General features: G+C 39.6%; 2 protein-coding genes across 2 annotated transcripts; one reads left to right on the top strand and one right to left on the bottom strand.

Annotated features, from left to right (window-relative positions):
- Nucleotides 1-24: 24 nt before the first annotated feature.
- ndor1 (NADPH dependent diflavin oxidoreductase 1) lies at nt 25-5944 on the top strand. The gene is made up of 15 exons (XM_074690749.1): nt 25-132; nt 793-932; nt 1036-1113; nt 1323-1420; nt 1508-1606; nt 1709-1810; nt 1902-2096; nt 2428-2555; nt 2968-3179; nt 3406-3513; nt 3858-3972; nt 4184-4330; nt 4418-4536; nt 4737-4831; nt 5800-5944. Exons 2-15 carry the CDS (start codon nt 798-800, stop codon nt 5942-5944), a joined length of 1776 nt encoding a protein of 591 aa, XP_074546850.1. The 5' UTR covers nt 25-132; nt 793-797.
- A 1399-nt stretch (nt 5945-7343) lies between these two features.
- Nucleotides 7344-11617, bottom strand: ntmt1 (N-terminal Xaa-Pro-Lys N-methyltransferase 1). The gene is made up of 4 exons (XM_074690750.1): nt 11489-11617; nt 10442-10601; nt 9538-9790; nt 7344-8746 (listed from the first exon to the last, which is right to left on the bottom strand). Exons 2-4 carry the CDS (start codon nt 10598-10600, stop codon nt 8490-8492), a joined length of 669 nt encoding a protein of 222 aa, XP_074546851.1. The 5' UTR covers nt 10601; nt 11489-11617; the 3' UTR covers nt 7344-8489.
- Nucleotides 11618-27194: the final 15577 nt, after the last annotated feature.

The raw sequence follows: 27194 nt of genomic DNA, 5'->3' as shown, positions 1-27194 counted from the left end.
CAGCGAGGAACGGGCACAGCTGCCGTAAAGTGTAGCGTTCATGTGTCACAAGAGAAGCACTGTAGTTTAGTAAGTAGTAATATTTATCTTTTTTATGATCGTTTCGGGCTCTTACTGACGACGACAACAGCGGTAAGTTGTCATATTTAATGTGTATTTTGCTGTATGCGCGATTTACGATTGTAAACCACGAAAACGAAGAATCCACAGTGAACAATCATATCTAGCATGCTAGCTTGCTAACAGCTCAGTCAGTCCTGAAATGAGAAGAGGGACAAAAAGGACAGTGAAAGTCAGTAGTGTGGTGTGTTTACTGCTGACTAGTGGTTAATATGTCAAGTTACCATGGTCATTTTTAATAAGTGCTATTAGAAAAAAAAATAAAATAAAAAGTAGCTGCCTATTACAACACGTGAAAATTACACAAAGAATGTGAAGATCTATACACCTGATCAGATACATGGAACAAATCTGTGAGGATACGATATAGTGCTGTTATAGCTATTATATAGGATTATACAGTTTGCAGGCAGTCAGCAGGCAGTGTAATAGCTTGATTTAGAAGTGTCATTTTTAAGATTAGTACTTAAATAAGTAAGCAGCTGAATTATAAAAGATGAAGGGGGTTGTTGTTTGTTGATTTCCACCTCATTTTAAAAATCTGTTTGTAGAAAGAGGTTTCCCTTTCTGTACCATATTCTGCCCTCACTCCCATTGTTTTTTTGTGTTGGAAAACCGGTCTCTTTGGTGTTGTGGTTCATTTTGACCTCTCCTCTCTATTTAACCTTATAGTCATCATGTCAAGGCCGACTCTGCTGGTCCTGTACGGGAGTCAGACCGGGACAGCTCAGGACACGGCTCAGAGGATCACCCGTCAGGCTCAGAGGAGGAAGATGATGGTTCAAGTTCTTCCTCTGGACAGCTACAACGTGGTGAGTGTGGTGATCTGGTGAAAAGCCCAGAGGAAAGATTTGTATGGTGTGTGAATTAATCTGTGGTGGGTTTACCCCTCATGCATTTTTTTATTCCCAACAGGCCAACCTGATCTCAGAGTCTCTGGTTGTCTTTGTGTGCTCCACAACCGGACAGGGAGACCCTCCTGACAACATGAAGGTAATGCTGAGAGTGGTGCAAAAATTATTCTTTATTGTCAGCTCATCCACTGTGTTTTGTTTTTTTTGGTCACAACGACTGATGTCTGTTTTTTCTCCACCTGAAGATGTTCTTAGGTTAGATCATAGAACAGAGACTCCCTCATACATCATTTTTATAGGGAAAGACCTCACTGCTGTGTGTGTTTGTCTTTCTCCATCTCTCTTCAGAACTTCTGGAGGTTTCTCTTCAGGAAGTCTTTACCTGCTGATTCTCTGAGCCAGCTGGACTGTGCGGTGCTGGGTCTTGGGGACTCCTCCTATCCAAAGTCAGTCCTGTTTGAAAGTCCACAATTTCCAAAGCACACACCCATCATCCTGTTCTTTATAAATGTGCTAACTTTTTTCATCTTCAGGTTTAATTTTGTTGCCAAGAAGCTTCACAAACGCCTCGTGCAGCTAGGGGCGAGCATGTTGCTGCCTGCTGGACTGGCAGATGACCAGCATGACCTCGGGTGAGAGGAGTGAGGATAAACAATCTGAACTGTTAAAATTATTCTGGACAGTTTTCAGCTTCTAGAAAACGATCTGTTAACAACTTGGTGTTTTTTGATCAGGTCGGACGCTGTGATCGACCAATGGCTCAAATTATTCTGGGCGAAAGTTTTTGCTCTATACCCGTCCCTGTCTGATGTGATTCCTTTGAGGGAAGATGAACCGTGAGTCACTCGTTCCACAGTGAGGTATGAAACTCCTGTTTGTTTTCAGTCGTACCCTCCTAGATTCATTTTTTCTTGTTTCTCCTCTCAGGCTTCCTCCGTTGTTCACTTTCCACTTCTTGGACAAAGGGAACGAGAAGACAGAGGACCGACTGCAGAGTCACCCGGTCCCCCTTCAGCCTCGTCCCTTCCCCTGTAGACTGGTGTCCAACAACAGAGTAACAGACACGTCTCACTTTCAGGAAACAAGGCTCATTGAGTTTGACATCACCGGATCCAACATTGAGTGAGTAACAGGAAGGAGATAAAATTTAAAGATGCTGTGAGGAGGATCTGTTTAAATTGGACTGCAGCGCCACCTTTTGGCTCAGAGTCTAACACACACTGTGGTGAAGATGTCACTTGTAACAACACATGTGTTTGTTCTGGAAATGAATGGAGAAAGAACAACAAATACCAACATATGCAGCAATGCACACAAGTGAGAAAAGCAAATAGATACATGACCGTGAAGAGATTATTAAACAGGTTTACAGTTGGTTGTTTACTTTACAAATACCAGAGTTAGTATCGAGTATTAAACTCCTTCAGACTGGTCATAAACTGTGATTTTGCAGGTTTGCAGCTGGTGACATAGTGATGATGCATCCTCAGAACTTACCAGAGGACGTTGAGCAGTTCTGCCAGCTGCTGAGACTAGATCCAGAAGCTGAGTTCACTCTTAGAGCCACAGGAAACACAGCAGGTTTGTGTGTCTCTTTTTTTTCTTTTCTACCCAAGGATAGAGTTAAGTTATGGTTGTCTTGCTGTTGTCTTTTCTTTTGTAATTTTGTAATTTATTTATTTTATTTATTTATTTATTTTACTGTGCTTATAAAATTTGTAAACATATGGGGACAGCTTTAAACAAAAATAAAATTAGTGTATAGATTGTTGAATTGAAGTAAAAAAAAAATAAGTTCCAAAAAAGTTATTCCTGTGATAAGCTTCAAATATAGAAATATTTTGCTTTTAAATATTTAATCAATCTCAGATTGTCATATAGTAACCACAATTTTTGGGATTTCTAGATAACCACTGACAGGTAAATGAATCTTATTGATGAAATGAATCTCTGACTCTTGATGGTGAAAAGATTGTTTTGTCTGTGTTTTCAGTTCCAGCCAGGCTCCCTCAGCCATGCTCTGTGCGCCACCTGGTGGAGAGCTACCTGGACATCGCTGCTGTGCCTCGCCGCTCTTTCTTTGAACTTCTGTCCACGTTCTCCTCAAATGAGTTGGAGAGGGAGAAGCTGCAGGAGTTCAGCTCGGCGGCTGGACAGGATGAGCTGCACAGCTACTGCAACCGACCCCGACGCACCGCGCTGGAGGTGAGGAATACCATCAGCCTGTTCCTTGCTGTGACTGATTTAAACTTTGGTTTTAAGTTTTTCTTTAAACTTAGAGTCCTTCTGGGGTTGGATTTTGTGTCTCTTTCATAACTCCTCAAGTCAACAATATTGAACTCTAACAGATTGAAAATATTACAAGATATGAAGTCTGTAGAACTGTTGTTGATTGTCTAATGGTTGTGTCACACTCTTCTTTCTGCGGCAGGTGTTAGCAGATTTCCCTCACACTACAGCTGAACTTAAAGCAGACTATCTGTTGGATCTGTTCCCTGAGATTCAGCCTCGTTCATTCTCCATCGCCTCTTCTCTTCAGGTAGAGCTTTTATTTAAACTACAGAAAGGTTGTGATGATATTTTCAAGGGGACCCTAACTGTTAATGTTTTTGTCATTAAAGTTTGGAGACAGAACTTCTGAGCCTTATTGAAATAGTGTACATTTCTTCTTAATGAAAAAGTCTATGATTAAATTCTGGACAGCAGCTAAAGCCTGATTTGTGGCTACAGCTTTTTAAAAACTTCTTGAACCTCTTTGTTTTTCACCCAAAAAGGGGTAAAAAAAAATCAGGATCTTAGGAGAGTACTTGTACTTTAAAGAAGGTTCCTTTTATATCCAGTTTCAATAGAATTTAAAGTAAAATTGGACTCTTATTCCCTCAGGCTCATCCAAACAGGCTCCAGATCCTGGTCGCTGTCGTTCGTTACAAAACCAAACTCTACAAACCCAGAAAAGGTCTCTGCTCCACCTGGTTAGCCTCTCTGGATGCTGAACAAGGTCTCACACTACACCTACACTTACATCACACCCCTTTTCTTTGTGTGTAGCATACAACTGTCATACACAGACATGGCAACACAGGTGTGGGATTTTTTAAGTCAGGAACAGGTGGAGGGATTCAGTGTTTTCAACATTCATTTCCTTCAAACGGAGAGTTTCCATATAACACAGAAAATTCATACTCTGTTGTTTCAAATGTTTCTTTCAGGGGATGTTTTTGTTCCTCTGTGGGTGAAGAAGGGCAGTTTGAAGTTCCCCAAAGACCCACACACACCTGTGATCATGGTGGGACCAGGGACAGGTGTGGCTCCATTCAGGTCGGCTCTACAGGAGAGAAACGCTGAGGGGAAACACAGTGAGGACTTAATGTCTCTGAGTTTGTTCCTCTTATTTTCTTCATGATAAAATGAAACTCACACTTTCTCGTCCTCCTTGTGTTCAGGTAACGTCCTGTTCTTCGGCTGTCGCTCTGAGTCCAAAGATTTCTACTTCAGGTCTGAGTGGGAGGAGATGGTGAAGGCAGGACACCTGAGCCTTTTCACCGCCTTCTCCAGAGATCAGGTCAGACACACAAACTCAACTACTCATCCCTAGACTACAAAAGATGTGAGCAACTGAAGTTTAAAAATCACATATGGTGTAGTACATGGGCATCCTCTGCTTATGGATACACCTAGACCCCAGCTGTGGCTGTGTAGTGCTGTTTTTACTTTTTTTCAGGGAGTAAAATCTGTGGTGAAGTGGATGTGTCTTGATTACAGGAGGCGAAGGTGTATGTGCAGCACCGTGTGAGGGAGAACGCTGAGCTTCTTTGGGAGCTTATCGCAAATAAGAACGCCTGTTTTTACATCGCAGGGTAAGTTCAAGGCTGAGTTTAATGAGAAATGTAACAAAGACAAGCTCACTACCAGAGTAATTAATTATCATTTCAACGATTTTCTCTGAATTTCAATGAGAAATAGTCTCTTTACGCAAAGTAAATTTAGGTTGTCAGAGTTTTTTTTTGAAAATTGGTCTTCAAGAGAGGAGGGTCTTCTTATTGTGGGGGTCATCTTGTATTTAGGTCAATACAGAAACCACAGAAGAGGCTGCAAATAATTACAATCAGTTTCACTCTGGAAAATAAAGTTTTTTGAGTCTATTTTTTCTGCTTTTTAAGCCCCTACAGTGTCTCTCAGGGCAGGAGAGCTTACACTTTATGTCTGTGGATTTGTGTCCTTCTGTTTTTTGGTCTTGATGACACACCTTGAGTTGGCAGGATCCTTCACAGAGGCCGGTGACAGCTGATGACTTTCTCTGCTGTCCTTATCAGCCTCTGTGGGGCCTCCCGGTCTGCAGCTCGCTAACCACACTGTCATGCTGTGTGCCAGCACGCTCCCCATGTGGAGCGGTAGAAGGTCACCAGCAGATTCTCCTTTAGCTTCTTCAGGACAGACTCTAAAACTTTAGGGTAGGATATATGGGGAAGGATCTGCTCTGTGCTTCCTGCAGTCTAACACCACCTCTTTGATTTTGCTGCTGATCTGTGTCAGGTTGTTCTTTGCTAGCCTTTTAAACCAGCAGAGATAGATGTGTCACAACAGTGCTCTGCTCATAACTCAGTTCTCTGGTCTCTCTTTGTTCTCATATTTCCTGATTATCCACAGAAACTTAGAACAGAAGTTTTATATCACATGATCTCAGCAGGCCAACATCACTTTTCAATCAGGACTTTTTTTAGGGCTTGTGAAAGTCTACTCTTAGTTTCCCCTCTAATGTGTTTAAGGAGAGAAATGTTATAAACAAAGATCCAGTGTCAGGTTTCAGCTTTTTATTTCTCTGCAGTAATGCCAAAGAGATGCCCAGCAGCGTGTGTGATGCCTTGAAGGAGGTGTTTCAGCGGGAGGGGGGAGTGTCCTCTGAGGACGCCAAACAGATGCTGGATGTCATGGAGAGAACCGGACGACTCCAGAGCGAGACCTGGTCCTGATCCTGGTCCAGAGCCATGTGAAGCTGCTGCTGCTTTTTACTGTGTGATGCACTCAAAAGGGATTCAACCACCCTCTGCACTGAGATGGAAATCTCAGCCAGGAGCAGGAAAGTGTACCATCCTCTCTGTCTCCTGTTTTTATCAAGCTTCTGTTCATGGACAGAGTTCATTTTTAATTTACCAACTCTGAGTGGCTGATGATTAAGAATGCTTTCAAAAATATATTCATACATGTGTCCTCGACTCTGCCAAACACCATCAACCTTACTTTTTAAAAAGTATTTTCAAAATGTATTTGTCAGCAGTTTTAAACAATGATATTTTTGCAAGTGTAGTGTTTATCTCCAACTCCAGGCTTTACATGAAAGGATCAGGGCACTTGGGAAGGACTCTGGGGGTTTGGGCCTGTCAAGAAAAGCAATTCTGATATTCTTGATTCGAGGTCTGACTCTCATATATTATTTTTTCACCTTTTTTTTTTTTTAGTTTTACCTTATTTTCTTTGTTGCCCTAATCCGCTCTCGTAGGAATTCCACAAAATAAAGTCAATTTTTTTATCTTGGGATTGGGAATGAATTGGCGAAAAACAGAATTCTGAGAATGAATTTAGAAAAAAGATTTGACCTTGTTCTCAAAATTTAAGGTGGTTAAGAGGTGTAGCATCATCAAAGTCATTTTACACATTTGATCTCACATTTTTACATTTCTTGGATCTTCTGATAACCTAAAGCTATAGACTAATATACTGAGTTTATTCTCATAAATTTATGACATTAATCTCATAAATTAACTTTTTTTTGTGGCACTTACTCCCCATCATAGAATTCTGATTTTTGTAAGATTTTTTAATTTTTTTTCTCAGCTGTTTTTTTTTTTTTTTTGCAGGCCTACCTCCACATGGTTTTCAGTGGCCCCAATTCTCATCACTAAGATTTGGACCCTTAAAGCTTCATTAAAAAGCCCCTTTTCATAGAATGTGTAATGTGGGACTTTGATAATAAGTTTAAAACTTTTTTGTGCCTAAAAAAAACAAAATATTTTATTTTCTTTTATTTATTGCCCTTCCTGTTTTTCTGCCAAGTGGGAAAAAAGAATTACTTTATGATGAGACATAATCCTGTTTATTTAATAACCTGATAGTGGTGAAGTGATTGAGCTCTGATGATGTTATCTGAAACTGAAATGCAGTGCAATGGACCAAAATGAAGCAGTACACACGTGTTGTTTGTTCAGTGAAATGAAATTCATTATAAAGAATAATCTAAAGTCATCCTCAGACCGCTGTGAATGGTCATTTCTTGTTGCTGTAGTTTACACAAGCCCCAAACCTCTGACATCTCCACTTTCATAACCATCAGAGAGAACATAAGGTCACAGCAGCTTCTCGTTATTTCTGGTTAAAACACTTGAGTACACACAAAGCATCTCAGGTTACAAAATTAATCAATTTAACTGAAGTTTTTGAATCAAAATGCTTTTTAAGGTTTTGCTTGTTTTAGCCAACATTTTAAAAAGTCAGATGCTTGTTATGAACAATTTGGTGCATTCTAGCGTCACATGAGTCTCAGGACACAGAACCTGCAGATTCACAGTACTTTCATACTTCGGGAAACATTTTGACTCCAAATTAAAACCATACAATGTTTGTTACTACACTGTACAAAAACATGTTTTCAAAAAGCTGCAAACACCAAAAAATATTCATAAACAGCTGTAAATAAGCTAAATGTCTTAGCTTGTTTCTTTTAAAATGCTTTTAGTATCCTTCAGATGAGTGAACTAGTCACACCCTCATACAGAACCTGACACCACACTTCACACATGTATAACTAATAAATTAATACTCAGTAAACTGTTGACAGCCAGCAAACAGTTGGTTCGATTGATGCTGCAGTTCGTAGTCTGGTGATGACAAGGAGCTTAAATCAGACTCCTCAGTGACCCAGAGCTTTCAGTAACTCATGTCTGAAAGCTGAAAAAGTGTTGTCAGCAATAGCAGTTAAAAAAAAACAAAACAGTTGTTCAGTGGATTGATTCAGCCTGTAATCAAAACCTTAACCAGCTGTAACCTTCTCCATTAATTGCTCAAATTGATCATCTAAGTGTCCAAAAGGAAATCCCTGCAGAGACCCAGCCCCAGACTACTCCTGGTGGATTCCAGTGGTGTGTAAATGGGATGGGACCAATGGACACTTTATACAGCAGCCTCTGCCATCAGTGTGTGAACGTAGAGTGAATGGATAAATGCAGCTTGTTAGGTAAAGGCGCTTGAGAGGTCAGGAGACTAAATACAGTCTATTTAGCACTTACCTCAGACCCAATAATATGTCAAAATAGAGATCCGATCAAATATACAAGATTTCCTCTGATAAGCCTCAGACATTCAGATTCAGAGAACTTGAAGATTCAGCCACAGTCAGAGAGCACAATCATGGATGCAGTTAACTCACACGTCATTCTGTAGATCGTTTCCAAACTGATACATTTCTGACCAACATCATCCTCTCCACACTTTGTAAACATACAACCCTGTCCTGTCAGTCCTCTACCTGAGAGCCAGAGTGTGAACTTGGTAAATCTCCTTAGGGAAGTTCATTTGTTGCTCCTCGTGGATGATCCGTAGACCTGCTCTGCTCACCAGCTTGTGAACGATGCCCAGATCTCTACAGACGCTGCTGTCCACCTCATCAGGGACCACGCCTTCGTAAGAAACATTGTCCTTTATCACGATGAGACCGTTTGGTCGAATAGCTTTCTGACAGCGACGCAGAAACTCCACCAGGTGATCATCTGTCAGGTGACCTAAGGGGGCGACAGGGGAACGGTTAAACAGTGAAGACTGAGGAGGCACCTAAACCTGTAACGAATCAAGTCAGAGCGATTTTTTTAAAGTCATGAAGGTGAAGACCAATGACATCAGGTCCTTAGTCAAGACCAAAATCAGATCCACAAGTCATCAGTCAAGACTAACAAGTCTAAAGTCAATACCAAAAAATCCTAAGTTGTGTCTAAAAGTCATGGTTAACAAGTCCCAAGTTAGGTGAGCCATCATTAAGCCCATGAAAAGTTCAACAGTCCCGTCACGTCAAAAGTTTTACCATTAACCCCTAAGTTTAGACCAAAGTTGGGATCTAAGTGATGTCCTCAACAGAGACCAACCAGTCCTAAGTTTAGTCCCATGTCAAAACCAAAGACAGGTCAGCTGACTCAAAGGAAAATCCCAAATCAAGGTGAATTAAGTCCAAAATTAATACAAATAATCAATAAGTCCCAAGACATCGCTCAAGTCATGAATACAAAAGTTTAAAATTTCAAGATGAGCCGCAATTTAAATGTCAAAAATTAACAAACAAGTCCCAAGTCAACAAAATCAGATCTGATGTAAAGACCAATGCAAAGGCTAAACTAAATATTAATAATGCCTCATTCCAGTCACCAGGTTTTAGGCAGTAACAAGTGTGCTAAAGTAAACTCCTTGGCTAAGACAAAAGTTCAGTCCACCAAATCCAAGTCAAACTCTGTTTTTAAACCTCCTTAATATTTATCATTTTGTTCCCCATTGATTTTCAATTCAAAGATGCACTGAGACTCACCAATGACCCACTGTATCCAAATGACATCATAGCGCCCACTCTCTGGTACAAAGTCCTGCAGACCACTGCAGAGGTAGTTCCCCACCCGCTTCCCCTCCTCTCCCAGGTACGTCCTGGCACTGTCGAGGAACTCCTTTGTTACGTCAACCAGGTCTACAGTTTTGAACAGAGGCAGCAGCAAACGCTTGGTGATCCTCCCGATGCCTGCGCCACAGTCCAGAGCACAGGTTGTCCCGGTCTTCCCCTCACCTTCCTGAAAAGAAACTGCTACTGTTAGAATAAAGCATCGGAAAAAAACAAAAAGCTTTAAAAGTGATGAAATTCTTCAAACATAGTAAGAATCTTGAGAAGTCTGTTTCTTTTTAATATTTATTATAAACACATAATGAGCGCTGAAAGTTTGGTTCCAGGTGTAATCCGAAGTTTAAATCACCAAGTCCACAGTGTTGACCCAAATCAATTCCTTTGTTGAAGCCTTCAAGGCAATGGTTAATCGCAACAAGCTCTGAGTCAAGACCAATCAGTCCCATCTCCAAGAACCAGCCTTGGATTTCAATTTTAAAGTCTCATGGATAATTCTTTCAGGTCCATAAAGACTATGAAATCAAAAACTATCTTAAGTGAAGTCATAAGCAAGACCTTAAATTTCCAAATTAAGACCGACTAGGATTCAAGTCAAGTCTAAAGTCTAAACAAAGAAGTCCTGAGTCCAGAATTAAAAGTTTCAAGTCAAGGGTTTGCTTGAATCTTTTTACTCAAGCCAAAAGTTAAACCTCCCTGGTCATCAGCTTCAGGTTCCTTCAACAAACGAAAAGCCCAAGTTGAGCCAGAAGTCTACCACTTCAGGACCCTAATTTTGATCTTTAAGCTAAAAGGTATGTCAAATCTGTAATAGTTTTCTTACACCAAGGAACTTCTGCAGAAAAGCCTTAGATCCGTTGATATCAATGTTGGAGATGCTGCCATATCCTCCCAACATGCCATCCACTGTGGGGGGAACCTCTCTCCAGTAGCCCTCTGCATTAGAGTAGAAGCTGCTCTCATTTTCTGCTATGTCCCCCATCCTGTTTGGTACATAGATAATCAGGTTAACTCACACCAAAATGCATATCAAGTAGATTTAAGTCTTTTAACTAACAGAGGACTAACACTTCAGAGGAGGAAAATGCAGAAAAAAAAGACTATTACTTACATGTGAACTGGAGATTTATGTACATCAAACAATTGATGTTAATTTGTATTTTCTGTGTTTCGCAAAAGACAAAGTTAAATAAATGGATACACACACACACACACACACACACACACACACACACACACACACACACACACACACACACACACACACACACACAGCAACAGCAGCAGCAGCAGCCAAATTTGGGTAACAGACTTCAGGCTACAATAATTCAGCTGTCAGCACTCGTCTTGTGACCAGAGCAGAGGGCACACATTCCCCCTAAGGCTATGACCAAAATGACAGACAGAGCACAGGCAGAGTGGGTGGTGTCAAGGCTTAAAGAGGGCTTTTATTAATGAAGACTGTTATAAATCTGCAATTAACTAACCATTACAGTTTACCTGTGCGCTTACAATACGTCCCCAAGTTTTACCATTGAATGTGGAAGCTAGAAACCATTGAAGTTAAATATTACTGTTTTCATCACTTAGATATTTAGTAACTTTAACTTGTAACAGTGAGACTATACTCTTTTAATAATAATTATCTGAATTTACAAACGTATCGTTTCAGTCACATTACAATTGACACTTTCTTTACAGTTATTTAACATCTTCAAGACGCTTTTAGGCCCTACACGTGACAGCTAAGTTGTTGTCACTAATGTTAGCAACCATGCTAGTTCTCTGCAAACACATCAGTTATTCAGGAACCTTTTTCAATTTCCGGTATTACTTAACAATTGAAAGTTTTTTCTTCAACTGAACTGACCTCGTTAGTTTCAGCGTTCACCCTCCTCGACCTCAGACCCTCACAGCCCCTGCGGTCCCGGTCAGCTCCAGCTCCTAAGTTTTCTATTTGGGACCATCGCTGCATGCGCTAACGTCATTTCCTTATTTGGTTTCCTAGGAGGAGAAAACAAAACAGCGCCCCTGCTGGTGAAATCTGTGTTATCACATTCAGTGTTGAAAAATATCCAATCTGCCAATCTTACAATTTTCGAAAGACACCGGAAATACCTTTTATTTATTTATTTAATATACAAATAATTAATGTTATTGGTTTTCTTTGCTTTCAGAGTTTTGGAATGATATTTGGATTACACATTACACTCAGAAGATATACAATAAAATGGATAATATAAATTAGATAGATACAATTTACAACAAATCAGCGGGCTACAATTGAAAAAAATAAAAGGGAAAACAACAGTAACAACAAAAACCCCCGAGATTTATTTTTTTGCTGTAATAAACATTTTCCTTAGTAAACTTCTTCATTGATTAAATTAAACTATCAATGTTTTTCTCTGTTTAGGATGTGTAATTCTTATCAACATATATCTTTTTCAATTTTTTTTTATTCTTATGCCAATAATATCATTTCTGCTATAGACAAAAAGATGTATCTACTGTCAGAAAATCTTACCTACATGTTTATATATATAAATCACCAAAATACTGTAAAGAAAGTCTTGTGTTAAACAAGCAAAAAGGGAAAAAGATTATTCAGGATACTTTTATTTGTGTAGTAATTACTAGAGTCCCTAAGCAATTAAATTAAATCTAAATCATAATTCATAACATACATAGCTTAAAACATTAATGCTATAATAATAATAATAATAATAATAATAATAATAATAATAATAATAATAATAATAATAATAATAATTGTTCAGCATTTCTTGTTATTTTTCTTCAGTGTGCGTGGTAAAGTATCAATGTTTTACATCCATAACTCATTGGAGACATGTTATTAAAAAAAAAGATTGAAATAAACAATTTACTTATTTAATGCAGCGTGTTTGTCTTGGAACCAAAGTTGTTCGGTGCTTTCATTGCCAGCAGTAGAGAGCCAAGAAGCTCAGTCACATATCTGGAGGGGTCCTGCAGTGCCATAAATGTTCCACAGGAGGGCAGTGTGGTATAGGACAATAAACTTTAAACTTCAGTCATTTTGAGCTCGGAACACTTTTGTCAGAGCCGGCCAAACTCAGGCCTTACTTTACCTCTTTGTGTTTTAAGTGTAATACTGTTATCTGATGATACCAGAGTGTTAATAATAATGCCTGTATTCTTTCTGACTAAACAAATAGTGTTTGTCTTTGTATCTGCTGATTCAATCTGACCATTGGTTGTGTTCCTCTCTTGCAGTGCAGTTTTGATGAGTCATTACAGAGTAGGATAACATATCAGACTTAAATTGTGAAGCAGTGTTATTTGATACAAGGGAGTGCGACTGGATGAATATAACTCATAATTTTATGTCTGGAATTGCAGTTTGAAATCATGCAATAATCAGTGACCACTGTATAATCTGAAATCAATCCTATAAAGTTTATGTAGTTTCACCTTTTAATGAATGGGGACAAGTAAAGCCGTACCACTGTTATTATGCAAATCTGATGGTGCAGATGCTGCCTTGTGTATGAAAACTGTATGCAAGTGTTTTTTTGTTTTTCTTTTTCCAGAAAATTCCATTAGGGGGCAGAAAAACTCTAAGAGGAATCAGTGGAAATTCAAACCATGAAGCTGAAAAAAAAATTGAGTGGGAGTACTAAAAAACTGTAGTTCTTCAAGTGTCCTCTTGGGAATACTTCCAAAGTGAGTCAGTCTCCACATGGTCCAATGACAAAATTCTTAACTGCAGAAATGGAGAAAACGTCTACAGCCTGTTACATGCTCATCTCTGTATTCATGATGACCTTCACTCATTATAATTATGTGACTGGTTTCCACTTCAGCATAATTGGGGGCGTGGTCTTTCTAGACGGTAGGAGGAAGCTGTCAAGTGCTCACACGGTCACACAGATCTTAATCTCAAAGTGTTTGTCGTGCAGAGTGAGCTAATGTGAAAAGTGTTAGATTATCTTTACACTGCAGTCCCTCTTAAACTCAGACCCAAGAAGGAGAAATTGGTGCAAAGTGTAAGCACTTCAAAAATGCTTTAAGGATCTGCACATGGAAGATCTGCATTTGTTTATTTAGTATCATATCCATCTCTGGGTTAACAACCTAAAAACAGACACATCAAGCTCCTTAGCAGTAGGGAAACCACCAAGGCTGGGCATGCATTTGGATGCCAGTACCTTTAGCCACCAATGAGGGGAGCTCTGGTGTAAAATGAGTCTGTATCTGAGGAGGCACTGATGATTCAGTTCAGTTTTAGTATCTGGTGTTAAAAATGTGTGCATTCCCACCCTGAACAAACAGTATGATGGATGCAGAAAGCAGGAGGTTTCAAGCAAGCATGTGAAAGCTGTTATATGAACAAACTATTTATGCACGTTTGTCTGCACAGAATTCAAATAGAGATGGATTGTAACATCTCTGTGGTCTCATTATAACAAGAAGTAATGACAATTAAAATTGTTAAGTTGAATCAAAGTTGAAAGGAGTTTACAAAAGCTAGACCTACACAACAATCAAACTCATAATGAAGCTGCTACTCCATTTTTCCACAACTGGTCCAGATGTTTCTGCAGTCGTGATGTGCTCCTCTATTTCTTTCATTGCAGTGCACACTCAGAGTAACAAGGAGTAATTATTTACAACTTTGACCATTAGTAAGCGTTGGTCTTTGGTCTTGTGGTCCTCACATGAAGCTGGAAGGGAGTCAGGGGGTTGGTGAACACAAATCTATTATGTAATGCTGGTTTAATAATCAGGATACAGCTTGATAATTTGGAATGATTATTTTAGCAAATAACAACTTGCTTTAAACAAAATGTTCTTAAAAGCCATCTCTTTGAAATGTTCATTTAATAAATACTGAACATGGCATTTTTGACATCACTCTGGCAAATAAATAAAAATAGAGAGTGAGACCATAGACACCTAGATCTCTTTGAAATCAGACATCTCTTTAGCCCTATTTCCACCAAGTGATCTGGTTTGGATCAGTACAGTTTGGTATGGGTTAGATCGGTAAAGTCTTATTCTCTCTGTGTTTCCACAGCCAACTGTGCCCTTCTTGGTATGAGGCATGTAAGCTGGAGGCTGGTAGCTGCATCAGCTACATAACAGCGTGACGACACAGCAACGCAACACAGTGTACCCTGCTAATACATCCAAAGATGAAGGAAAATGTGACCATGGAATGCTGTTTTGTGGCACAATTTTCCGAAGTAAAAAAAAAGAGATATTTTCAGGAAGTCGACTGGATATTTACTCATAAACACGGCAGGGTTATGTGCTGTTTGTTATTACCGCTGTCACACAGAAAGTATTGATTCTTTTTGACCAATCAATGGACTGCAGTGTTTCTAGCTCCACCTTCTGGGCTCAGAACCTCCGGTCTGAGAATGTGAGACAATGGGGAAGTGCTAAAACTTGCTGTTTTTTAAATGTCCACTTGAGGCTGGCTCTGAAAGTCACATACACACAAAGTCAAAAAAAGTCATTTTCCCAGCAGACATACACCTACTTACAGCCTGGTTCAAAAAAACGTCTCCTGTCTGAATCGCTAATTCACTATTGGCATACACTGTACGGGGGTGAATTTTTTTTTAAACTCGGCAGTTTAGATGGTATTCGCCCAGTCAGAGGCACAGCTCCACTCATGTGACTGAGGGGCGCCCTTTAGCTGTTGGTATGGAGCCTCAAAGCCTGCCCCTCTCCCAATGTGTCTGGGCCACTCAATTTGCTTAAAAAATCCATCTTAGAAACAGACGGGCGACACCAGAGAGACTACATCTATTTACTATACAGTCTTTGTTTTAGTCACGCCACAAAATGCTGTACTGAGAAAAAACAGACTGAACCACTTGGTGGAAACAGGGCTTTTGTGACCAGGGGAGTTGGCTCCTGTTGTATGTTAAAAGAAATACAATTTTAAGTGATGTTGGCATTAGATAAATAAAATATTTCTTTTGTTTAACGATGCTATGAGGAGGATCTGTTTTAATTGGACTGCCTCGCCACCTTCTGGCCTAGAGTGTCACGCACACTGTCGTAAAGATTTAACTTTTAACCAGGCTTGTGTTCTTTTTTTAGAACAAATTTTCTTTGTTCAAGACAACTTTTTACCGGATACAACGCGACAAAGTAAGATATTCATCAGTACATTTACGTAGCGCTGTTGTTTGAAATGTGACAACAAGCAAACGAAAGTTATAAGTGTACCGTTTATCAGTAGCCAGCTATATGTAGCGCTTCTAGCAGCTGGTGCTATGATGTATCCATAGGATAATGTGACAACAAGCAAACTGACAGTTTGTACAGTAGTTTAGTAGGTGTCTATATGTAGCACTACTGACAATGCTGTGAGATGTGTCAGTAATGCGTAATGTTAGCGAATCCTGGTTATGTCCTGCCAGCGCTCATCTACCAAGCAGAGCTAACGTAACCTCGCTCTTCATTTCAGTGATAGACTCTCAAGTTTGAACAGACCACTGCAGAATAACTGCTGACTGTGGGTTGGAATGAACATTATCACAAACAGTTTAGTCTTTTTAGCCTTTTGCTCGTCCTCTATCACCCTCCCTTTCAGCTTTCTCCTGTGCTTTTGTTCTTTTTCTGTCTGAAAGTCTGGAGTCTGAAAATATGACTTTGGGTAAATAACTACAATACTGACGGTAGAGGGATTTCTAGCTGGTTATTCAACAAACTATAACTAATACTGATACCTTTATTTGAGCAAATAAGAGCATTAACATAAATACTTTGCATATAATAACTGCCAATTGTAATTAACACACACCTGAAAGATTTTTCCACAGTGTAGATTTCTACTTAGTCCCACAATTTCCTGCTCAGACAAAGCAAATTGAGAAAAGAAAATGCCTGTATGGGACAAAATCAGCAAAAGGATAATATTTACCACTTTGGACACTGGGGGTGACAAATTCAACGCAATCCAGGGGTTCTCATGAGCTTTACTGTGTAAATGTGGACAACTGACTGCTTACTCTGGAGTAGCTCAAATGAGCTGAAATACATATAGAGAAATCATTTCTCTTCATTTTACAGCATTACTTGGGCAAATACATTGTTGAAAGATCTCCAGTTTAGATTATGTCATTAAAAAAGTTTAAAACAATGAAGTTGCAGCAATCAAGTGGTGTGTCTTTGCTGTTTAGTGCCTAGAACTATTGTTCCAAGAAAAGTGTACTGTGCTAAAGGATGTTTTCTTTAAAGGGGAGTAAAAAGAGACCAATGGTAGCAAATAAGGTTGCCAAATATTTATGACACCGATTTTTTTTTTTTTTAAACCAAATCGACCGATAAATTTGGTTTGATAAAGGTAACAGGACTTGTGGAATAAAGAAGCACAGAAACAGAGACAGAGAAGTAGAGCCCCACTCTGTGGTTGCTGCAAAGTTGCATTGGTGCATTTTCTCATAAATATTTCAGAGAGGTAAACTCCCTTTCAACACCTCCATCCTGCACTCACTGCCACGGTTTGCAACAAGGAGAGCTGGGAAAGTAAAACTGACCTTATGTATGAGTTTGACAATGTTGAAAAACCAAGTGCTCTTGTTAAAAAAAGGAACACTAATTATCTGAACTTTAACCAAATTTATTTTCTGGCATGATGAGCTGCTTCCGGAAAGGCTTTCTTGATACAAAGCATTGTTGTCTCTAGATTTGTTGAGGTAACGTTTCTTTTCACCAAGCCGGCTTGCTTTTTTGGGACCCCTCCGTATGGGTGCCAGACTGAACCGATCCGCTCTCAGAAGGTGGAGCAACACACTTCAGACCGTTGATTGGTCAAAAGAATCGTCACTTACCCCGCGACAGTGGCTACATTTCTCCTGGCGGCACACAGACTTCTCTGAAACAAAGCTTGATTGCACTTTGTATCAAAGAGCTACATGCTAATCACAGAGAGGACGAAATGCTGCATGTCTTCCATCTCTGCACTTTGTTACTGTGTCGCGTTTTTCTTCTTCATTAGACTTATTAGTGGGGTAAACTGTGTCGCGCTGCTACGGCATCACACTATTGTTTACCAGCTGGTGCTTTCGGCATCCAGCTTACACGCCGCCTACCACGAGAGGGCACAGTTTTGCTGTGAAACGCAAATAGGATCAGGCATAACTGTACCAAACCAAGCCAAACTGTACTGAACCGACCCGCACTACTTGGTGGAAACGCAACTTATGTCTGGGACCCCACCAGAAGGGTACTAAAAAGTGTGACCGTATGGGTTGGTAATTTGGGGACCTGTCCCAGAGTTAGTCAGTGGAAATGCCACAAACTGTGAGTCATACCAAGACAAACTGAACTGGTTTAACCTGGTTGAAAGCCAACTTTTCATTTCTACTCCTGATAACTTCAAGTCAGGGTCTTAACACGTTTACATACAACCTCTAGAAAAATGCTAACATGACTACACATAACTACAGAGACTGAAATAGATTTGACGACTCTGTGTTTTGATGGTAATAACATGAATAGGGAATAACTTAAGTAGCAGTAGCACCTTAGCACCTTAACACCTTAGCAGTAAGGTGGCTAACTGAAGTAAGCTAGCAGTGAGCTAGACGTAAGCTTTGTTTTATTCCCGGAAATGTATTGGAGTTAGTGTCTGAGTGTGTTCTAAAGACTGGGTACTTTGATAGGAAAAAAAAAAGAAGCTAAATCTAAAAAGTCAGGACAAAGCATTCTGTCAGGATTTATGTCAGACCCTACATTTTGGTGAATTAGCTCAGATTTATTCGTAAATCAGGCTCAATAGCTTTGACTCACATGTTTGTTTATATTAAGTTGCTTAGCCGAGGCAGTAAGAATTTTTATCTCACCCTTTCTTAAAGGGTCCTGAATGTCTACTGGCATTATATTCACATAACTGTTAACACCACCAGCTTTTAAAAACAACGACAAATCTTGGCCTTGCTGCGAAAATATTCAAGCCAAAGGAGAAAAAGACAAAGAGAGGGAAAGATGCTTGGAGAGACTGACAGAGATGTGCAACTATCCAAACTTTGGTGTTTTATCCCAGTCTTATTGGAAAACCGTCCTCAGTGAACTCAGCACTGAAATTAGATATTGATCCTTCCTCTTCCTCCCCCTTATACCCCCACTCCCTCTCCTTTCCCTCTGTAGCTTTGGGACCAAGCCTTTTTCCTTCTGGTGATTTCTTTCCTTTAGTCCACCTCCTTCTCGTTTTTTTCTGGCTCTTTCTTTTAGTCACTCCTGGGAATTTTCTTAATCAGGATTCTTGTCATTTATGTATGCTTGCTGTCATCACTTGCATCCTCCAACTTAGGACATGAGGTATGAGTATCTAAGAAAGAATGCAACACATACAGACGGGTTTGAAATTAACATTTATTTCTCCTCTTTGGTGATTTAATCATAAAATAATATATCTTTTAACTAAGAATCCAATCAGGACATTTTTATATAAAATTCCTGTTGTTTTTCCCCTTCTCATTACTTCCACATCACTGTTAAATCTAATGTATATTCTGCGTGTTGATACAAAGTGAAGATTGGTTTGTTTGCACACTCATAGACGCTCACACAAACTAAAACAAATGTTTCATCAAAATGCGTCACTGTGGCTCTGTGGTGACTCACTAACACTTCAGCCTTGTGTGTGAGTGTGTGTGTGTGAGAGAGAGATGAAGCTAAGAAAATGAACATGACTCCTAAATCTCTGCACTCTCTACAGATTTTAAATAATAATGCAAAGTCTGTACACATTAGACCAGATATTGGATCAAAAGGGTTTTTTGTTTCCATTTGAAAGATGTTTGTAGTCCGAGCAATGCCTAATCAGGTGTCACGGGCCTTTGTGTCTGAAGAAAAACAGTCTGTATGGAGAGCAAAAGCAGGAGGAACACAATACACTGTGGTGACATCCTAACACCTTACAGTGGTAGTCTGAGGATGATGAATTTCTCCCAGTAGACAGATAACTGCATATAGGAGCAGCTAACAATCTGTTCTTGCTCAATCCCAATTCTACCCCTTTGTCTTTGGTTTTGCGTGCACACATCTAGTGATGTGGTGTCCCAAATCTCTGTAAGATCAGGCTACACAGCTACTGAAGCAAAAATAAACCAAGATCTCACTTGAAACTAAGGGGTATGACGAATTTCCCATTATATAAATAATTATATCAGATGTCCAGTTTTTTTGGTACTCCACATCAGTATTAGCCATGTTTTGAATTGTATGTTTTATTTCTAAATCTGTGGTTATAATGATCTAGCTAACACTGATAGGGACAGCTACAGCAAATAGGCTATCAACCAGGGTGACAAATTCACAGCAAAAAGACTTAACCCCTTGATGCCTGTCCTATCTTATTATTACCTATTGATTCATATTGTACACATAACAATGATCAAATCAGATCCACTATGTCACAATATATTGGTCAGGGATGAACTTCTCATGTCTATATATATATATATATATATATATATATATATATATATATATATATATATATATATATATATATATATATATATATATATATATATATATAATATAACTTAGTTATAACTATTGTGAGTATTATACTCAAATTTACAATCTCCACACAATTTAACATCTGTAAAAATGCAAAAACTTAAAAAGCAATCTATTTTTGTAATTGTTAATTAATTCAGGAAGTAAGGGGTTAACAATGAACTGCATTTCATCATTGTTTGGAGAGCTAAGCATCTTTCAGGAGCTGCATTAAATGCACAAGCTATGATAAGCTAACGTGACAGTATTCAGAAGCTACATAATATAGCTGCTGAATACTGTAACGTTAACTTAATGTTAGCTTTTCAAAGCTTAGCGGTCTCATCACTCATGAAACGCAGTACATCATAGTGAAGTCTGTTTGCTGTGAATGTGTTACCCTAATCTGACATTGATTCAACATCACTTTGTTTACATGTAAAGAAATGTTACCAGATAAAATGACAATCTAATGGGGGAAAAAAGGGGTAAAAACTTAATTCTAATCTTGGCTTCACTGGAAAATCTTGTCCAGCGGGACTTCATTGGTCACCACCTTTCACTGGGTCTAGTTGGTAGGTTGCCTTGAACTTCTTACAGCTCTCTACAGTTTGCATTTTTCTCTACTGTTGTGTTTGCAATGTAGGAACATCCTGACACATGTTGTACTGCTTCAGTCTGTCTCTATTACTGAGCATGACTCTTTCTCTATGCAGCTCCTACTGCCTGTACCACACTCAATATGTTTGACTGCACGGTCAAGTTGACCTGTTGCTGAAGGTAGATAGAACAGTTTAACTGATCTATTGTTCTCGGTACAGTCTATAGGAACCAGGCAAGAATCAATTTATTGACACAAGTATATCTGCTAAGGTAGGAGGAGATAAATTCCTTTCAGCTAGTTTCTATTGGTCCTTCTTCTAGTTGACCTGTTGTGTAACATACCAAAACACTCCAGCCAAACAAACAGCTTCGCAAAAAGCTGAGCGTTGGAACACTGAGAGCATGGACAACTTGAAACCTCTTATATCCTGATATTATCAAGAAATTGTAAAGAGTTCACATTTGAGAGGCCCCTTAAATGACTGGAAGTTGAACCTATTACACAGAAGAACATGAAAACACTCAAAGTTAAAGAATGGATAAAACAAGTCCATGAATTTACTGTCAGCACAGAGCTCTTCTTCAAGATGGAACCAGAAGATGTGGTGTAAGGCTTTGAGACGTGTAAAGCTCTGTTTCCACCAAGCAGTCCAGGTTTAGATCAGTACAGTTTGGCTCAGTTAAACCTGGTCCTGCCTGCATTTCCATAGCCAACCATGCCCCGTGGTAGGTGGCGTGTAAGCTGGATGCCGATAGCAGTGACAGCTATGTAATAGTGTGACGCCATAGCAGTGTGACACAGTGTACCCTGCTAATAAATTCAACAAGAAAGAAAAATGTGACACAGTAAACAAAGAGCAACTATTACAGACATCCAGCTTCTTTGTGACTGGCATGTTCACGCTTTGTTACAAAGCCCAATTAAGTTTTGTTTCAGAGGAGAAATGCAGCCACTGTCGCACAATAAGTGATGATTCTTTCAACCAGTCAACAGACTGCAGTGTTGTAGCTCCACCTGTCAGGATCAGATCGTGGAAGGGTCCCAAGAAGTGGGATGGCCCGTTCCGGTTATTTGGGGGTCTGTCCTGGGGCTAGTCAGTGGAAACTCTGAAAAATGCATGCCGAGACGAACAGAAGTGACTGGGTGGAAAGGGGGCTAATATGTCTTTACCTGTGACAGATTGTTACATTAGTAGATTAATATAGCATTGACTTTATACTGGTTGCATTGTCATGTTTGCAAATAGCAGTATTGTTGCTGTAGTATGAATAAATGTAGTACCATTAGATAATAAAATAGGCTGAGAAGTGCAAAAAGCTGAAAATATGCAACACAGACTGCCACAGTTGGAATGATTAATAGCTCATATGTGGAGAAAACTTTATTTTTAAAAGTGTTGAGCATAAAATGTAACCACATTCTGATTTTTTTTTCCACAGCCTTGCACTCAGCAGCTCATCATGTCACCTGTAGTTTTTTTCTTGATATAAAAAGAATAATGGAGAACAAAAACAGAGCAATCTGTGAAAACCTGCAAAAAAGAAAATAACCAGTATTCACTCCCCACCATCTCTTCTCTTTCCCCTCCTTCTCCTCCTCCTCCTCTCCCGTGGGTTCACCTTCACTCATCACCTCATCTATTTTTTCCCTTCTGTTGCCAGGCAACAGACAGGAAGAGCATCACTTGGAGACGTCAAAACCACAGGAAGAGCTCGCAAGAAGACACATCACGCGGGTGTTCTGTAGAGGAACCAGTCTCTCTGAAGAAACAGAAAACCTTCTAGCTCTTTCCTCAGCACTTGTCCTCAATAGAAGAGAAATGTAACGAGGCTCCAAGAGAACAAGACATTCTTCAGCAGCCTCACTGTATAATTCAGCAGTACTTTTAGGTTAATGGACTGCAACCTCACCAATCCTTTAATTCCTATCATTTACTGCTTATGTATATCTGGTTGGATGCAATTTGCATTTTCTTACCTTGAGACATGTGTGATGAAAAAAAGGCTGAATCTAATCTTATGTAATCTAATTACCAAAGAAAAAGTAGGTTGAGCCTCTCATACAGGGTTTTGCCAACATCTAAGGAATGAACTTTTTATGGAAAGAAAAGGGTTTCATTAATAAAATTCAGAAAAAAACAACTCTATATTATAGATAAAAAAATGTATTAATTACAATAAGTGGTTTGTAGGGGTCTTCAAAGAATAGATGGCCGGGTTTTCAGGACTCATGACTTGACTTTGACTTGGTTGCTGATGATGTATCTTTGTACTTGTACTTATCTTTGTACAAGCATTGACTGCATTAGGATTTTAAAGGTAAAGAGGACAAACTTAACAAGAACAATGACAGTTTAAAGGTAGAGTCTGTAGGAATTTCCATTACTTGTTAGTAAACACAAAATAGTTTACCTTTTCTTGTAAATTAGTGACTTATATTATCGTGAATTAATAACTTTATCCTCCCAGATTGAGAACTTTTTTCTTGTAAATTTATGACTTTTTTGGAGTAAATTTATTACTTGTATTCTACCAAATTTGTGACTTTTTTTCTCGTAAATTTTTGACTTTATTCACATAAATATGCAACTTTTTCCCCGCAAGTTTAAGGACTTTTTTCAAGTAAATTTGTGACTTTTATTCTCGTGAATTTATGACTTTTTCTTGTACATTTATGAATTTGTTTTCTTAAATTTAGGACTTTTTTTCTTGCAAATTTGTGCCTTTTTTCCTGGTAAATTTGTGACTTTTCACTTATAGGTTTACGACTTTTTTTCTTTTGTTTTTGAAAAGTTTATGACTTTTTCCAGATAATTTATAACTTTTTTCCTTGTACATCTACAACTTTATTTTTGTAAAGTAATGATATTTATCACATAATAATAATAATAATAATAATAATAATAATAATAATAATAATAATAATTATTATTATTATTATTATTATTATTATTATTATTATTCAGCTTTGCCCGAGTCCTCTGTTGTACCTTACAGTTTGCAGCCCTTGAAAATTTCTTGTATATTTTGTCTTGAATTTTTTTCAGCAAATTTCTTCCAAAGTTACTTGTTCATGACCCTCACACCATGAAGCCTCCTCTGTCACACGAGGTGGGTGGTAGGGGAGATGAGTCAAAGGATGTAGAACTTTACATTAATGCTGATAGGAGTACACAGTGACGTGCAGACACCTTTGCTGTTCTTGCTTTGAAAACACGTCCCTCTTCATCCTCAGATGCTTTTGTTCCCTCGGCCTTCGTGTTGTTCTTCTGGGTTTGCTTAATGTAGACCTCACCAGAGTGTCCCCTACGATGTTCTGAAATAAACTCACCCTGAACATCTTGTGTAAATTTTACTCAGGGGCGGCAGGAAAATGTCCGGGTTCATGCATGCAGCCCACCCCCTACTTTCAGACCGTCTTTTGGAACTTTTGCTGGAGTGAGAACAGCTTTTCTTTGTTAAGTTTTTCTGTGAAATACACAACCTAAAACTAAAGTGCAGTGCTTGGACTGACTAAATTGCAGCTGGATTCGTCCGAGTTTCAGTGCTATATGTTCTTCTATAATGCAATACAGGCTCAGCTCTGTGTCTATAACTATATAATATAGGGAAGTGTTTTTATGTATCTGCAGGTCTATATCTGTGTGTGCATGTGTCTCCACTTAACTCACATGGCACGCAGAGGACTTGGTAGCGTGTGTGTGCATGTGTTAACCCGGCTCTCTCTGCTCATCAGTGGCCATGTGGCGTTCTGCTGGTGCTAAGAAAATGTTCCACATGATTTATCTTCACTCGGTAATGTGGCCCCTTTTCATGCAAGTAAAATTCATCCTTATCTCTCCGCAGCTCTCTTTCTCTCTGCTTTTCATTCCTTTTTTTCTTCTCCTTCTTCTTCTTCCCCTTCTTCTTCGTGGCAAGCACAGCAGCAGTATTTCCTTCTCCGTGTCACCTCCAATCTCCCCCTCCTTTCCTCCAACCCTCCCTCCTGCTGCTTCCATCCTCCCTCCCTTTTTTCCGCTGTGTGTTTGCAGATGAAACGGGCAGCCTGCCAGTTTTTCATATTTCTTGGCAGCAAAGTGGCTAGCCAACTTCCTGGGGACGGGGCGGGGGGAGTGGAGGGGGGAGTTGGGGCTTGCAAAAGGTTACATTTGCACAATGTGTCTGTGAAAGTACAGCAAAAGAAAAGGGAGGGAGGGAGTAAAGAAAAAAGAAAGAGTGGAAAAGCTGGGCTGGATCAGCTAAACGACTCCACCGTTCTGGGGTAATGGAAAAAACCCTCGGGGGGGAATATTCAGTATGCAAGAGTATCGAGTTGCAGCAGTCTTTACAATGAAGTCTGTCCCTCTCTGTTTCTCTTTTTGTCTACCTTCTCAGGAATGTTCACCCCTCCCTGCAACACACACACACACACACACACACACACACACACACACACACACACACACACACACACACACACCTCACCTACTCTACTAGTCTCTGCTCAAAAAGTGGTCTGTGTGGCTATGGGCTGAACGTCTGACGGGATTCTGTGTGCACTCGGGGTGTTGGGGTGTATAACTGCTGCTGGTTACACCATCGAACACACACTAGAGAACACACATATGTTCTGTCCGGCTGTGTTTTGACTGAATATATTTGAAGGGAAAAGACAGAGGGGGAGTTAAAGATGGGGTTTCATGCTTTTTCACATTCTACAAACATACATGAAGTTAAAATGTTGTATTTCTATACGTAAAGGTGGAGTCTGCAGGATTTTTCTGAAAAAAAAAAAGTTAAACTTGACAGGAATTATCCTGTGGTATTGTCACTTCTGGGCCTCTCAGTGTCTGTGTCTGCCTCAACCCTCTCCTCTGCCTGTATGTTGATGTTTTGGTTGTGTTGGGACATTTCTGGGTGGAGAGTAAACGTGGATTCATCAGCCAATCACAGTGCGCCTGGTGCACGAATGACTGCACAAGCTTCACCCTAAACAAGGGCGATGCTTGGATTGACTTTCATTCCCTTTTGGGCACTTGGAGAGCAGCATGGGACGAAGAGCGATGCGAGTTGGCTTTCTGCTAACCAGGTATGCGTTAAATACTTGTGATTAGCTTGTGCTAACATGCAAAGTCAGGTGCATGGCTCTCCCCATGTAGAAACACAGTTGCTGGGTTAGTGAGTGTGTTTACGTAGTCATGGTTGGAGGCAGTGGGTGTGTGCTGCTGCTGGCACTGATCCAAAGAGGAGGGGCACAGTTTGAATGCTGTGTTTCCAACAAGTAACCAAGATTTTTCTCTAACTTGGCAGTGTAGAGGGTATTAAGATCGCCCAATCAGAGACACAGCTTAGCTCACGTGACTGAAGGGTGCCCTATAGCTGTATTTAAAACCCCCATCACTTCCATTATCCCCGAGATAGCAAATTTGCTTAAAAAATCTGTTACAGAAACAGACGAAACTACATCCATTATTTATACCGTCTACGCAGGTAACCGAAATTCTAGACCCTACCTTTAATGTGGGCAAAGTTTATAAATATAAGGTAAGAGTATGTTGGAGTAATCCCAGGAAGAGTCTGCAGTCCGCTCTGAATGGCATATTCACAAAGTCAGACAAGAATTAAACCAGAAAGACATGGGCATCCACTGTAGGTTTACTTACGAATCTATCTGTGTTGCTGTGTTTATGCACTGTTTCATCGATTAAGCTTAAACCAAAACTCAAGCACTTTGGCTTTTCGTGGCTGTTTACTGCAGCACATCCCAGTGGACTGAATTACACGTGCACACCATAGACTGCATGCCATCGACCGTCTGTGTTCTGCACCATTTGTGTCTGAAACAGAGTCTTAAAGCAAATTATCAGCACTTACCTCTTGAAGAAACACCAGGCTGTTAAAAATGCCTGTTTTTAAGGCTGGGTGTGTACGTGACTTCCGGTCTTTCTGCAGCCAGCCTTAAACGGATTCTCGATGAACAGCAACTTTTAGCACTTCCGCACAGGCTTCATTTTTACTAACCGGATGTTGCCCTTTGAGAAACACTTCGCATTGTATGTTTCTACCAAACACATTTAACCCATATTATTACCCCTCTGTGTTACATTATTAAACCTCAGAACATTGATGACCAATTTTCAACAGCATAAGTGACAAAAGACCATTCTCAGGCTGGTCTGGAAAGTAGGGAATGATGACAGTAGGCGGGTACATTTGTGAGCATTCTGTGGAGCTATTGATGGATTTAATCTTGAATTGTAATGTTCAATTGAACTTAAATCTAAACCCAAGGATGAGACTAAGACCCCATTGCAACGGAAATGTTACTTACCATGGAATCTGACTGGGAACATACATACACAAGAGAGGAGCTGCAAACAAAATGTGGGGAAAAGTGGGCAGACACACAAGTTATGATGAGCACAGTCATGTTTTGTTTTCTTTAACAAAGATCTGATGCTAAAGTAAACTTTTCAGGGACAAAT

This window comes from Halichoeres trimaculatus, unplaced genomic scaffold (genome assembly GCF_033239565.1).
Source record: "Halichoeres trimaculatus isolate MK-OKI-2021-1 unplaced genomic scaffold, fHalTri1.1 fHalTri1_scaffold_16, whole genome shotgun sequence".
Classification (NCBI taxonomy): domain Eukaryota; kingdom Metazoa; phylum Chordata; class Actinopteri; order Labriformes; family Labridae; genus Halichoeres; species Halichoeres trimaculatus.
Note: the sequence above shows the minus strand (reverse complement) of the source record. Positions and strands in the feature narration are given on the sequence as shown.

Excerpts from the sequence above, each read along its gene's own strand:
- ndor1 (XM_074690749.1), top strand. The coding sequence starts at position 798 with ATGTCAAGGCCGACTCTGCTGGTCCTGTACGGGAGTCAGACCGGGACA. Across the intron at positions 3,973-4,183 it reads CTCTCTGGATGCTGAACAAG|GGGATGTTTTTGTTCCTCTG; the intron begins GTCTCACACTAC and ends TGTTTCTTTCAG. Across the intron at positions 4,537-4,736 it reads CCGCCTTCTCCAGAGATCAG|GAGGCGAAGGTGTATGTGCA; the intron begins GTCAGACACACA and ends TCTTGATTACAG.
- ntmt1 (XM_074690750.1), bottom strand. The coding sequence starts at position 10,600 with ATGGGGGACATAGCAGAAAATGAGAGCAGCTTCTACTCTAATGCAGAG. Across the intron at positions 9,791-10,441 it reads TTCTGCAGAAGTTCCTTGGT|GAAGGTGAGGGGAAGACCGG; the intron begins GTAAGAAAACTA and ends GTTTCTTTTCAG. Across the intron at positions 8,747-9,537 it reads TTGGATACAGTGGGTCATTG|GTCACCTGACAGATGATCAC; the intron begins GTGAGTCTCAGT and ends TCGCCCCCTTAG.